This window comes from Mobula birostris, chromosome 4 (assembly GCF_030028105.1).
Source record: "Mobula birostris isolate sMobBir1 chromosome 4, sMobBir1.hap1, whole genome shotgun sequence".
Classification (NCBI taxonomy): Eukaryota; Metazoa; Chordata; class Chondrichthyes; order Myliobatiformes; family Myliobatidae; genus Mobula; species Mobula birostris.
The window spans coordinates 157,640,599-157,654,594 of record NC_092373.1 but is presented as its reverse complement, the minus strand read 5'-3'; the positions used below and the strand labels follow the sequence as shown (position 1 = coordinate 157,654,594).

Genomic DNA, 13,996 nt, shown 5'->3' with positions numbered 1-13,996 from the left:
AGCCCCAAACAGCCCTTCCAGGTGAGGCGATATTTCACCTGAAAGTCTGTTGGGGTCACCTACTGAATCTGGTACTCCCAGTGTGGCCACTTCTATATCGGTGAGACCCAACGTAGATTTGGAAACAGCTTCGCTGAGCACCTACACTCCATCCACCAGAAAAAGAGGGATCTCCCAGTGGCCACCCATTTTAATTCCACTTCCCATTCTGACATGTCAATCCATGGGCTCTTCTACTGTCGCAATAAGGCCACATTCAGGCTGGAGGAGCAACACCCTATATTACAACTGAGTAGCCTCCAACCTGGTGACATGAACATCGATTTCTCGAACTTCCAGTAACGCCCCCCCCCCTCACCATTCCCATTTCCCTCTCTCACTTTATCTCCTTACCTGCACTCTCTGGTGCTCCTCCCCCTTCCAAGGCCTTCTGTCCTCTATCAGATTCCCCCTTCTCCAGCCCCGTATCTCTTTCACCACTCAACTTCCAAGCTCCTTACTTAACCCACCCCCCTTCCTAGTTTCATCTATCACCTTGTGTTTCTTCCTCCCCTCCCCCACCTTCTAACACTGACTCCTCATCCTTTTTCTCCAGTCCTGATGAAGGGTCTTGGCCCAAAACGTCAACTACACTCTTTTCTGTAGATGCTGCTTGGCCTGCTGAGTCCCTCCAGCATTTTGTGTGTGTTATCTAGATCACAGATATAGATGACAAACAACCACCGACAGAGCAACCATCCATGTGGCACTCCACAAGTCACAGGCCTTCAGTCAGAGTGGCAACCATTTACTGCCACTCTCTAGCTTCTCCCACAAAGTCAATATCTAATAAAATTTACTACCTCATCTTGAATGCCAAGCAATTGAACCTTCTCGATCTACCTCCCATGCGGGACCTCATCAAATGCCTTGCCAAAGTCCATGTAGACAATATCAACTGCTTTGCCTTCATCAACTTTCCCGGTAACTTCCTCAAAAAGTTCTACAAGATTGGTGAGACATGATCTACCACACACAAAGGTATGCTGACCATCCTTAGTCAGTCCACATCAATCCAAATACTTATATTTCCAGTCCCTTAGAATAGTTTCCAATAACTTTCCCATAACTGATGTCAGACTCACAGCCTATAATTTCCTAGTTTATGTTTAGAGCCTTTTTTAAACAATGGAACAACACAGGCTATCCCCTAATCCTCTGTAACCTCTCCTGTCACTAAGGATGATTTAAATCTCTCTGTTCGGGCCCCAGCAATTCTTGCACTTGCTTCTTGTAGGGTCCGAGAAAACGCCTTGGTAACTTATCCACCCTGATTTGCCTCAATAGCAAACACCTCCCCCTCTGTAATCTGTACAGGTCCATGAAGTTGCTAGCATTTTGCATCACTTCTATAGACTCTGTGCACATCCTGAGTAAATACAGATGCATCTATTTAGGGGATTTGTTAGTTAGGGGAACAGACAAGGCAAAAACGAGATTCCTGGATGGGATGTTCCCTCCCAGGTGCATTAGGCATAAATTTAGAGGACAGGATCTCCAAGGTTATGATTTCAGGATTGCTATTTGTGCCATGTGGAAGTGAGGCTAAAAAAAAGGAAAGAAAAATTATTTCTTTGGTATAGGAGGGAGGACATCAGATTTTTGGCTCATTGGACTCTCTTCCAGGGAAGGTGGAACCTGTACAGAAGGGACAGTTTGCACCTGAACTGGAGGGGTACTAATAGTCTAGCGAGAAGGTTTGTTAGTCCTGTACTGTGGGTTTAAGCTAGAGCTGCAGGGGGATGGGAACCAGAGTGCCAGAAGTTACTGGAGAGGTTGTGGAGACAGGTGTTTGTAACACCTCAGACAGTCAGGAAGCAAAAAAGGTTGAGCATGGTGTGACTACTGTCCTGAGCTGTATATATTTCAATGCAAGAATTATCATAGGGAAGGCAAATGAGCTCAGGGGATGCATGGCTCAACACCTGGAATTAAGATGGTGACAGTTTGTATAAGAGAACAACTTGCATCCGTGATCAAAATGCCATTACTTTTGAAGTAAATACAGGTGTCCCTCGTTTTTCGAACGTTCGCTTTACGAAACCTCACTGTTACGAAAGACCTACATTAGTACCCTGTTTTCGCTAACAGAAGGCATTTTCACTGTTATGAAAAAAAACAGCGCACGATAAAAGGCAGCACGCGCCCCAAGCAGCCGCTCTCCCCCAGACTCGGAACTACATTCTCGCCGGCATTGCTTTAACACATGCCAGTGAGCAGCCATTTGCAAGATGAGTTCTAAGGTATCGGAAAAGCCTGAAAGAGCTCGGTAGGATGTTACACTTAGCGTAAAACTAGACATAAGTAATCCTTTTGATTGTGGTGAATGAAGTAAGGACTAAGTGAGTTTGGCTTGTGGAAGCTGGCGAAGATGATGTTGAAGAGGTTTTGGCATCCCATGACCAAGAACTGATAGAATAGCTGATACAATTGGAAGAGGAAAGGATAACAATCGAAACCGAATGAGTAATGATAAAGTACAACTTTAATTTTGAAAGGGTACGTAGGTTTAGAGGATATTTGCAGAATGGTTTGAGTGCTTACGAAGAACTGTATGATCTAAAAATGCACGAGGCTAAGCAGTCAAGCAAGCCTTCCACATCAGCCACAGCAGATGACGATGAGATGACACCCCAGTGTCCCACCACCCCAAACCCCAGGCCGCGGACAGATACCGATTCGCGGAGAATGCAGCGGTAGCCAGGAGACACATAGCACATCTTTAAGAAAAAAAGCCGAAATAAACATGCTAATTAATTAGGTACCGCCCGGCATGTAACTGTCGGCCCAGATCAGAGGCAATGCAATCACCTCTGATCTGGGCCGACAATTACATGGTGGGCGGCACCTAATTAATTAGCTTGTTTATTTCGGCTTTTTTCTTAAAGATGTGCTGTGTGCCTCCCGGCTACCGCTGCATGTTTCACGGCAATGTATCGGGTCGCTGCCTGGAGGGTGGGGGCCACTGCACCACCCCAACCTCCAACTCAGCCTAACACGCCATGATCAGTGTGCTCGACGCTGTCCCAATTCTGTTAAGTGATACTACACTGTACATACATTATTTCTACTTTATATCGGCTGTGTATTCTTATGTGTTATTTGGTATGATTTGGCAGCTTCATAGCTTAAAGGTTACTGGAGAGCGCTAGCGCCGTGTTTTTGCCAATGGCACTTGCGTGAGATTTTCGCTACGGAGAACAGTTCAGGCAATGATTGTGGAAAAGTATCTCTACTTTATATAAGCTATGTATTTATCATATCATTCCTGCTTTTACTATATGTTACTGTTATTTTAGGTTTTAGGTGTTATTTGGCATGATTTGGTAGGTTATTTTTGGGTCTGCAAATGCTCACAAAATTTTCCCATATCAGTAAATGGTAATTGCTTCTTCGCTTTATGACATTCCAGCTTACGAACCATTTCATAGGAATGCTCTACCTTCGGATGGCAGGGGAAAACCTGTATGCGAAAAGGTAGGCCCGGTCCATGGGTTGAGATTCTAAAGTGGAGAAAGGCCAATTTTGATGGTATCAGAAATTATCTGCAAGTGTGGAATGGGACAGGCTGTTTTCACGAAAAGGCAAAATTTTGAGAGTGCAAAACCTACATTTGCTTGTCAGAATTAAAGGTAAAGATAGCAGGGAATCTTGGTTTTCAAGGGATATTTAGGGCCTGGTTAAGGAAAAAAAGGTGCATAGCAGATAAAGGCAGATAGGAACAAATGAGGTGCTTATGGAGTCTCAGAAATGCAGGAGAACACTTAAGAAATCAGGAGGACTAAAAGAAGGCATGAGTTTGCCCTAGCAGACAAAATTGGTCCTGTGGGAGATCAGAATGGTGATCCATGCGTGGAGCCAAAGCAAATGGAGAGAGATCTTAAATGGACTTTTTGCATCTGTATTTACTCAGGGGATAGACACAAACTCTATAGAAGCAAGGCAAAGCAGTATCAACTTCATGGACCCTATAGAGATTACAGAGGAGGTGTTTGCTGCCTTGAGGCAAATTAGAGCGGATAAATCCCCAGGGCCTGAGAAGGTTTTCTCTCGGACCCTGTGTGAGGCAACTGCACAAATTGCCGGAGCCCTAGCAGAGATAGTTAAATCATCCTTAGCGACAGGTGAGGTACCACAGTATTGGGAGGAGAGCCAACAATGTTCCACTGTTTAAGAAAGGATCTGAAAATAAACCAGGAAATTATAGGCCAGTGAGCCTGACATTAGTCATGGCAAAGTTATTGGAAGGTATTCTAAGGGGTCAGATACACAAGTACAGGTCGACCTTCACTTATCCGACTACCTGTAATCTGGTTCCTTCAATAATCCGCACTGATTTCAAATTTTCCTGGCCATCATACCAATCTGCTGTGCATTGTTTTGGTTGTGCTAGATCTGTTCACATGTTGGCGCGCTCTTGTAAGCACAAACAGGTGATTCCTGTTTGTTTTCCTGCATTTATTAATATCATTTGCGTGAGGTGCGGCTGCCTGACAGCTGCCCGTCTCACCCACCAGCGGTGGGGGAGCTGGTGCATGCTGGGCCGGTCCGGTCCGCGTTCTCGCCCGCCTGCCAGCAGTCGTGCACTGCCCTCCGGCGTCGCCCGGCCAGCACTCCGTTCTCTTCTGCCTACAACCTCAGGTCAGACATGGTGACCCGCTGAATTTAAGCATATCATCACTAAGCGGAGGAAAAGAAACTAACCAGGATTCCCTCAGTAACTGCGAGTGCAATGTAGTCTTTAGGGTAACTGCAAGTCTGTTCCTTTGCTATCGCTTATTTCACGCTTGAGTGCTGGTAGTGGGTGCACTTTATTTTTTGCCAGTGGGGAGGGGGGGGGATTGTTGCTCGTTGCCACTTATGCGCGAGGGGGGGAATTTAGGGGTTCTAACATTTAACTGTCGTTCATCCTTTGGGGCACTCCTCTGTTTTCATAGATGGTTGCGAAGAAAAAGCATTTCAGGATGTATACATTTCTCTGACATTAAATGATCCTTTGATATTTTAAAGGTATGATGAGGTGGTTAGCTATTGCTTAATGTGATCCTTCTGTAATTCGGCATTTTCACTAATCCGGCACTCCTCAGGTCCCAATGGTACCGGATTATAAAAGGTCGACCTGTATTTGGATAGACATGGACTGATTGGGGATAGTCAGCATTGCTTTGTACATGGTAAATCATCTGTAGCCAATCTTATACAGTTTTTTGAGGAAGTTACCAGGAAAGTTGATGAAGGCAAAGCAATGGACGTTCTCTACATGGATTTTAGCAAGGCATTTAACAAAGTCCTGCACAGGAGGTTGGTCAAGAAGATTCAGTCCCTTGGCATTAAAGATGAGATAGTAAATTGGATTATACATTGGCTTTGTGGGAGAAAGCACAGTGTAGTTGCAGATGGTTGCCTCCCTAATGGGATGCCTGTGACTAGTGGAGTGCCACAGGGATCAGTGTTGTTTATCATCCAGATCCCTGATATAGATGACAATGTGGTTAACTGGATCAGCAAATTTGCAGATGACACCAAGATAGGGGGTAGAGAGGACAACAAGGAAGACCATCTTGGCTTGCAGCGGGATCTGGACCAGCTGAAAAAATGGGCTGAAACATAGCAGATGGAATTTAATATAGGTAAGTCTGAAATGTTGCACTTTGGTAGGACCAACCAGGGAAGGTCTTACACAGTGAACAGTAGGGCACTGAGGAGTGGGGTAGAGCAAAGGGATATAGGAATACAAGCCCCTAATTAATTGAAAGTGGCATCACAGGTAGACAGGGTCATAAAGAAAGCTTTTGGCGTATTGGCCTTCCAATTGAGTATAGGAAGATAGGATGTTATGTTGAAATTGTAGAAGATATTGATAAGGCCTTATTTGGAGTATTGTGAGCATTTCTGCTCATCTACCTACAGAAAAAGAGGTAAATAAGGTTGAAAGAGTACAGAGAAAATTTATAAGGATGTTGCCAGGACTAGAAGTCCTGAGTAATAAGGAAACATTGTACAGGTTAGGTCTTTATTCCATACAACATAGAAGATTGAGGAGAGATTTAATAGAGGTATACAAAATTAAGAAGGGTATGAGGGTAAATGCAAATAGGCTTTTTCCACCAAGGTTGGGTGAGACTACAACCAGAGATCATGGGTAAGAATGAAAAGTGAGGTTTAAGAGAGGTTTGCAAGAGTGAGGAATGAGCTGCCAGCACAAATGGTACACATGAGCTTGATTCCAATGTTTAAGAAAAGTTTAAATTGGTATCTCGATGATAGAGGCATAGAGGACTATGGTCCCAGTGCAGGCCAAAGGGAGTAGGTGGTTTAATGTGGACTAAATGGGCCAAAAGGCCTGTTTCTGTGCTGTACTTTTCTATGACTCTATGATGAAGAGGTCTCAACCTGAAACATTAACTTTTTATTCCCCTCCATAGATGCTACCTGACTTGCTTAATTCCTCCAGCATTTTTTGTTTTATATCATCTGCAGAATCTCTTATGCTTATTCACCCCTTGCTTGTTTTCATAATTTTCTTTATTATCATCATTCTCTCCTACAAACGTAAGCCTCTTTAAAATGTTCCAAACCTCCTGCTTTGGATATTTCTAATGGTTGCCAAAATTGGAGAAATTAAAAACAATAGATTCTAAATGCGTTTAAGCAAATGGATCTGTTCTAAAAATTCAGACAAAAACTTAAATCTCACACAAAAATACAGTTAATCGATTAAGTAAATTATACCTACTGTACAAAATAAAATGCACTAAAACTATGACAGTGGATAGAAGGACCCATTTCTGTATTGTACCTTTTGACTGTATGAAACTATATTTCCATGCTCATTTTGAGAATGTGTTTCCTCTATCACCATCATCAGGTGCCATGCCCAGTTTGAGCTTTGACTGCCATGGCCCACACACTCTTGTTTCGGGTCAAGTGGATCAATTCATTGGTACAGTATTCATTTCCAGTTCTCTGGCTGCTGTCTCCATCATCATTTGTCTTTGTCTTCCTCTTGCTTTCTTCCCTTCAATCCTTCTCATAATTATCGTGCATTCTAACTCCTCTTTCCTAATCACATGTCCAATGAAGTTATGTTGCCTTTTCATGATCTCATACATTATTTCTCTTTTTGTGTTTGCTCTGTTCATGACATCCTCTTTAGATATTTGTTTCGTCCATGACATTCTTTGCATCCTCCTCTATCACTAATTGAATATATCATTAATTTGATATAGTACAGAATATACAACCAAATCTAATGCTAGCACTTTTAGAAATACCACCTATATCGAGATGTTGAAGTGTGGAGCCATGCATTGTCTTTCACCGTGAGCATTCTGACAGGAGGAAAGAGTAGCTAAGGTGATGAACTTAAAAATGTGTATATATTAAAATAAATAAATATATATTTATTTATTTAAAAAAGACTGCTACTGCAATGAATACTGACACAGGAGTGTAAGTGTATCAACTATGATAGATTTAGGATGTTACTTACATAGTTGAAGCATGTTCAGATTTCCTTAACGTTTTAATACAGCAAGACAGTAATGCAAATATAAATGAGAAAGGGGAAGGCAGTTCAGCTAACACTTCATAAAGAAGATGGTGCTAGAATGACCTACAATGCAGCAGCACAAATAAAGATTTCAAATTTTATGGAGTTTTATCAATTTCTTGGATGAATGTCAAGATATACTCTTGGCCCATAGGATTGTCCCTTCCTTGACTCCAGATATTTAACCAGTTCTCCTTGCATTAGAGGCTCAAATCTCAAGTAAGGAGTTTTAAGCCAGAAACTTTGTAATCAACTATAAATGTTTCTTGCCAAGGTAGTCTGACAAGTTGAATGTTTCCAGCCTTATTTCAGATTGTCAGCCTCCAGTTATTTTGATTTTCAACATTAGACATTACTCTACAAATTGTATAGTAGATCTTAATTAAAATTTAAGATTTTTTACTTCATTGTACAAGTGACAACCAGCAGCACTCTTAACGCCATGTCAGAAGGTCTTGGCTCAAGTCTCATCCCAGATCTGAGAGCATGAAAATGTATTTAAGGTGCTGCTGCATTTAGAGATAGCCTTTCACGTTATAAGTAGGGGAAAAAAGTCCACATCTTCAAACGCAGCGTTGTTTTGAAAAAAACATAGTTATCCCCATTACATCACCAAGTTCAGGTTGTGGTTCGCAAATTGGCTACCTCTTCCAGCATTTATATCAGTAACTGCGAAACTGTTTGGAAGGCCATAGATGGGATGTTATAGTGTTATGTTTTTTAAAAAAACACATTTGAAAGAATGCTGTGTATCTGTGGGTCAGTGAATACTAATCCAGGGACAAGGAGACTTCCAGCTTATGTTTGCATCCTTCTTTCCACTGACAGCGTCATCAGTTTGGCCTACGCTCTCTGCAGCAAGCGAGGCCTCGGCTGAACTAACTGTTCGCCCACTCTGGCACCCGGAATGCCGGCGCAGCGCCATTTTTCTCCACCGTCACGCAGAACGCAGCCACAGATTATGAAGTCAAATATAACACTCACCTTCAGCCTCATCGGGATCGTACATTTCGATACTGCGATGTTAATTTGCCGGAATCTGTTGGAGAGGGGCGGAAGCCGACCAGCTCACCAGACGCGTGGCCCAGGATTGATCTGCCGTCAGAAGCCAGACGCTCACCTCTGCTCAGCACTACGCATGTGCAGTGCCCTCTTGTTGTGAGGACGGCGAAATAGAGGAGTTTTCTTCTCGTAAAGTTTAATGGCGGTTGGCATTACTGCCACTTATTGAATTGGAGTGCAGAGCAACGAGACAGGGAGTATGCCCGCTAAATTCAAGCCCCCCCCCAAAAAAAATACTCAAATAACATCAGAAAGTCTAATGCTTTTCAGAAAGACAAATACGCTCTTAGGCACATTACAACTGCAATAATATTCTAACAAACTTTCCTTGCTAAACTGTGTCTGTCTCAAAGATTTTAATCTAGCAATTAGGTGTTTCCTTTGCACCTCATATATTGCACTGTTTCTTGACAAGTGCAATCCCTACGAATGCCTGTATTATGCATATTAATTCTGAACGAGGAATTATTCAACCTCGTATGTCCGATAGAAAACTTGTAAGTATACTACTTCCCTACTTTTATACCCATCTCCCGATTGAACTTCCACCATCCTCTGAATCTTGCACTAATGCAGAACTTTATTTTCCTTATCGCAATTTTGTTGTCACAGTAATTGAACAGACTTTCAAAATAATGGCTTCCTTTTGCATGTTGGGTGTTTGATGTTTTCTTTGAATGCGTTCCGTAGTGTTTCTTTGTTTTGGTATAGTCTGCCTATTTATTTCTTCCACCAAAGTGCATGACCATATGTAACATGATACACTGCTGTGTAACACGCTGTAAGGTTTCACTGATAATATAATGGTTTCTCTGTAGCAGCAATGTTTGGGTTATTACTAAAAATAACAGGGTTTGGAATGCTGTTGTTCTTTCTTGTGAGCTGGAAGAGAGATTTTCACGGTCTTTTGCTGGGGAGAGATGAGAGAAGATGTGAATGGAGAGAGTTGGTAGACCGCCAGACGGGGTGGACTTGGAGTGAGGGTCCGAGGGGCAGCAACGATCAGAGGAGGTTGATGGTGGACAATCGACTTATCAGTGAGCTCCAACATTGTGCAACAGGCAGTTTAATAAGATAGGGCCCTTTTTTCCTTTTTTTCATTTCTTTTCTAACCATATAGTCAAAGTAAGAATTATAAAGCTTAATCGTTTAATCGCATATTGTGTACTGTTTGTTATTTTGGGGTAACAGGGGACACATCACGCCGCATCTATCCAAAAAAGGTTTCTTAAGTTTGGCCAAGCCAGGGGCTATCACCCCCCCCCCCCATATTAAGTCGCTAGCCGAAGCGAGAGTTACAATTGTGGGGGCTTGTCTGGGATTGATTCCGTTGGATGCTGTGTGATTACCCTGAGCAATGAACCACTGGGGCAGATATTTGTACTCCGAATGAATTGTTAATTCTACTGTTGAAATTGCGATTGTGGGCGGAGGTTTGATAAAATGGCAGGCGCAGCTTTCGTTTCAATGCAGACCAGCGCTGAGGTATCGGTAGCTGGGTTAGAGATTTCAAAAACAGGGTTCTCTCGTTTCTGAGGAGTGAGGGGAAAGAGTGGTCGGATTTGGAATGTCTAATTAGTCCACATCCCCCGGTGAAGAGTGAGAATTCTGAGTTAGTATCCGCCCTTACTTCTCTGGCGAATAAATGGAAAAGACAGATTCAAAGTCCTAGCTATGGCAGGCTCTGCCTATTCTCTGGAATAACGCCACCCCTAGAGGGGAGGAGGAGTATGAGACTTGGGCAGAGCAGACCTCTCGGTTGTTAGATGAGCGGCAGTGCTCTAATGATGAAAGGTGACAGTGATTGGTTGAAAGTTTGAATGGGCAGGCCACTGATGTTGTGAGAGCTGTCAGATTGAAATATCCGGTAGCGACAGCTGTCAATTACGTGCAAGCACTGGACAATGCTTTTGGCTCAGGCTGGGGTTTCAGAACATGCATCAGGAGAAGGGGGAGAAGCTTTCTGCTTTTATTTTTTCTCTAGAGAGGCAGCTAAATTGCTTGCAGTGCAGAGGGGTCATTCAGGCGGCTGAGGTGGATCAGTTAAGAATGGACCAGATAGCCAGGGGCGCCTAGTCCCATGATCTGATTGCTTGGGGTCTCTGACAGTCTCGTAAGACGTGCCCCCCTCCATCTTTTGTTGAGTTGATCAGAGAGGTACAGGAAGAGGAGAATGCGGCAGAGGTGCGGGAAGACTCCGTCAGCAAGGTACAGTCCTCGGTAGTAGTCCCCTGTGGTGAAGTGACCACAAATAGCCTACCCCGGGAGAGCAGTAGAGGAGATTGTCACAGAGTTGAGAATGGAGATATGTTGGCTATTATCAGCGGGTGTGACCCCTCCCCCTTGTGATAGAGCTGATGGGGCAGTGGATTCCCCAAAGGGACGAACAATAATTGACAGCTGTCGCTACCGGATATTTCAACCTGACAGCTCTCACAACATCAGCTGGCAGCAGGTGTCACACCAGAAGGAGAGTGAGTCCCCGGGTACCTCAGCAGGGGGAGTTGTTGGGAAAATCTAGAGGAGACCCAGTGAGGGAAAGGCCTGGTGTCTCTGGGGGAACACATTCCCAGCAATGTACCAAGGAACTTCCGAAAGTGAAAGGCCCAACTCCTGAAGGCTTATTGGGTCCATGCTCCAGTCTGTCGCTACGAATAGAGGGTATTTATGCTAAAGCCATACTCAACACCAGGTCACAGGTCACGTTGTTGTACCATTTGTTTTACAACCGGCATCTGAAGCATTTGCCATTGACACCATTCAGGGCACTGGAGATCTGGGGGCTCAGTGCTAGTGACTATCCATACGACGGTTATTTGTCAGTGAAGTTTGACTTCTCAGAGGCCGATGTGGGAGTGTCTGAGGTCCTTGATACACTGGTGCTGGTTTGTCCAGACCCGAAGAAGGGCGGCATTTCAATTCCGGTGGGGACCAACACCCCTCTTGTGGGGAGACTCATGGTGGCCTGCAAGGAGAAGACTGGCGAGAGCTTTCTGGGGACATTGTCCGTGCTCCCGGGGTTTCGAGCTGCTTTTGAGGAAGTGCGTGGCAGCATTGGGCCAGATACCGAATTTAAACAAGGGACTGTAAAGTTCACCCAGTTGAAGCCAATGGTGGTATGGCCCGGGGAAGTAGCGAGAGTGATGGGGACCCCCAAATTTTCTGGAGTGCCTGAACGCGAAGCCTCTTAGTGGACTCTCCAGAAGACCACGAGGGCCAGTCGGGATTTCCTGCTGGGCTACTGGTGAGGCCCCAATTGCAGAGGCCCTCGGTTGTACAGGCAAGTGGGATGGCAGTGATTGTCAGGAACACTACAAAGGGGGAGGTCACCTTCAAGCGGGGGATGCTCCTGGCGCTTTTCTTCCTGGTGACGGTGATGTCTAGTGCCCCGGTGAGACACGCTGGGGAGAAACTATTGGAAGAGGGGGGAAAGTTGACCGCTGAGTCATTCAGCTTCGGGGACTCCCCAGTTCCTGTGGGTTGGAAGAGGAGATTGGTGGAGAAGATGTTGAAGCTGGAAGGTGTCTTTTCCACTGACGAGTTTGATGTGGGTTGTTCAAAGAGCACATGTCACACTATCCGGGTGACTGAGGATACCCCGTTCAGAGAAAGGCCGCGGCGACTGGCTCCTGCAGAGATGGAGGACGTTCGGCAGCATTTGTGTAAGTTGAAGGGAACTGGGATCATCACTGAGTCCGGAAGCCCCTATGCATCCCCAAAAGTAGTGGCCTGAAAGAAGAATGGGAAGGTACGGATGTGTGTGGACTACAGGACTCTGAACAGGCGCACCATCCCTGTCCTGAGGACTGAAGACGTGCTGGCCTGCCTGAGTGCTGCGAAGTGGTTCAGGTTGCTGGACTTGAGGAGTGGATATTACCAGATCCCCATGAGTGAGGCCAACAAAGAGAAAACGGCATTTATATGCCCCCAGGATTTTTCCAGTTGGAAAGGATGCCCCAGGGCATCTCAGGAGCTCCTGAAACCTTCCAGTGGGCCATGGAGAAGACGGTGGAGGATATGAACTTGCTTGAGGTATTGGTACATCTGGATGACCTCATAGTATTTGGATTCACCTTGGAAGAACATGAAGCGAAGGTGCTGAAGGTGCTGGGCCGCCTGAAAGCTGAAGGGTTAAAACTCTCCCTGGACTATTGCCAGTTCTGTCAAACGTCTGTTAGCTATGTTGGGCACACAGTGTCACAAATGGGGTAGCTACAGACCCAGCTAAGATCAAGGCCATTACCACTTGGCCAAGACCCCAGACTGTGAGTGCTCTGTACTCATTCCTCGGGTTTTGTGGTTACTATTGGAAGTTTGTGAAATGCTACACAAAAGTGAATCACCCTTTGAATCGGCTTTTGTGTGGTTACCCTCCCTTGGGGAAGAAAGGGAGCGGGATAAAAGGACAGGAGGGTGGAGAGTATCTTAGCCTGTCGGGGCCCTTTGGACCGAGGTGGGATGTGAAATGTGAGAAGGCCTTTCAGTCACTGAAGGAGCTGCAGGCCCAGGCACCAGTGCTGGCTTTTGCAGACACCCGATTACCGTATGTACTGCACATGGATGCCAGCCGAGAGGGTTTAGGGGGCATCCTGTATCAAGATCAGGGCTCTGGGTTGAGGGCAGTTGTGTTTATCAGCTGGAGTTTGTCACCCTCCGAGAAAAACTATTCCACACACAAGTTGGAAGTTCTGCTGTTGAAATGGGCAGTGGTGGATAAGCTGAGTGACTACCTCTATGGTACCAAGTTTGAGGTGAGGACAGACAACAACTCCCTAAACTTATATCCTGACATCGGCGAAATTGGATGCCACAGGCCATCAATGATTGGCGGCGTTGTCTGCCTATGACTTCAGCCTGAAGTACCGGCTGGGAAGCTGGAACATTGACGTTGATGCTTTGTCCCAACGGGCGCACAAGGGACTGGTCAGGGACGAGGAGTGGGAGAGCGTTCCTGCCCCGGGGGTGAAGGCCCTGTGTCAGTTTGCCATCACCATGAAGGCAGATGAAAAGGAGGGGCAGGAGCAAGTGGTGGATCAATTGGGGGCTTCTGATGACACCATCACCCAAGTTTAGTGTAACCTGACTGCTCTGAAGACCAATCAGCTGCCGGAATTGAGTTCTGGGGAAGTGGCTGCTGCTCAGCGCGACGATCCGGGCATTGGTACTATTTGGGCAGCAGTTGAAAAAGGAGACATAGCTCAGGTGGAGAGGATGAAAAACATGTCGCTGCCTCCATTACTATGAGAATGGCCTTGGTTGGAGTTGAAGAATCAAATCTTATACCGGATCACATCACCCCCAAACCGACCCCAGCGTTGCCAGCTGGTTCTGCCTGAGAAGTAT

The 13,996-nt window shown here is 45.3% G+C and overlaps 1 protein-coding gene across 1 annotated transcript in view; it reads right to left on the bottom strand.

Annotated features, from left to right (window-relative positions):
* The window catches only part of polr2b (RNA polymerase II subunit B), a 54,233-nt gene extending 45,514 nt beyond the window's left edge, over window positions 1-8,719 (bottom strand). The window contains exon 1 of the mRNA XM_072256318.1: window positions 8,576-8,719. Within this exon, the coding sequence (XP_072112419.1) occupies window positions 8,576-8,600 (25 nt within the window). The 5' untranslated portion in view covers window positions 8,601-8,719. The remainder of the gene's footprint in view (window positions 1-8,575) is intronic.
* Window positions 8,720-13,996: the final 5,277 nt, after the last annotated feature.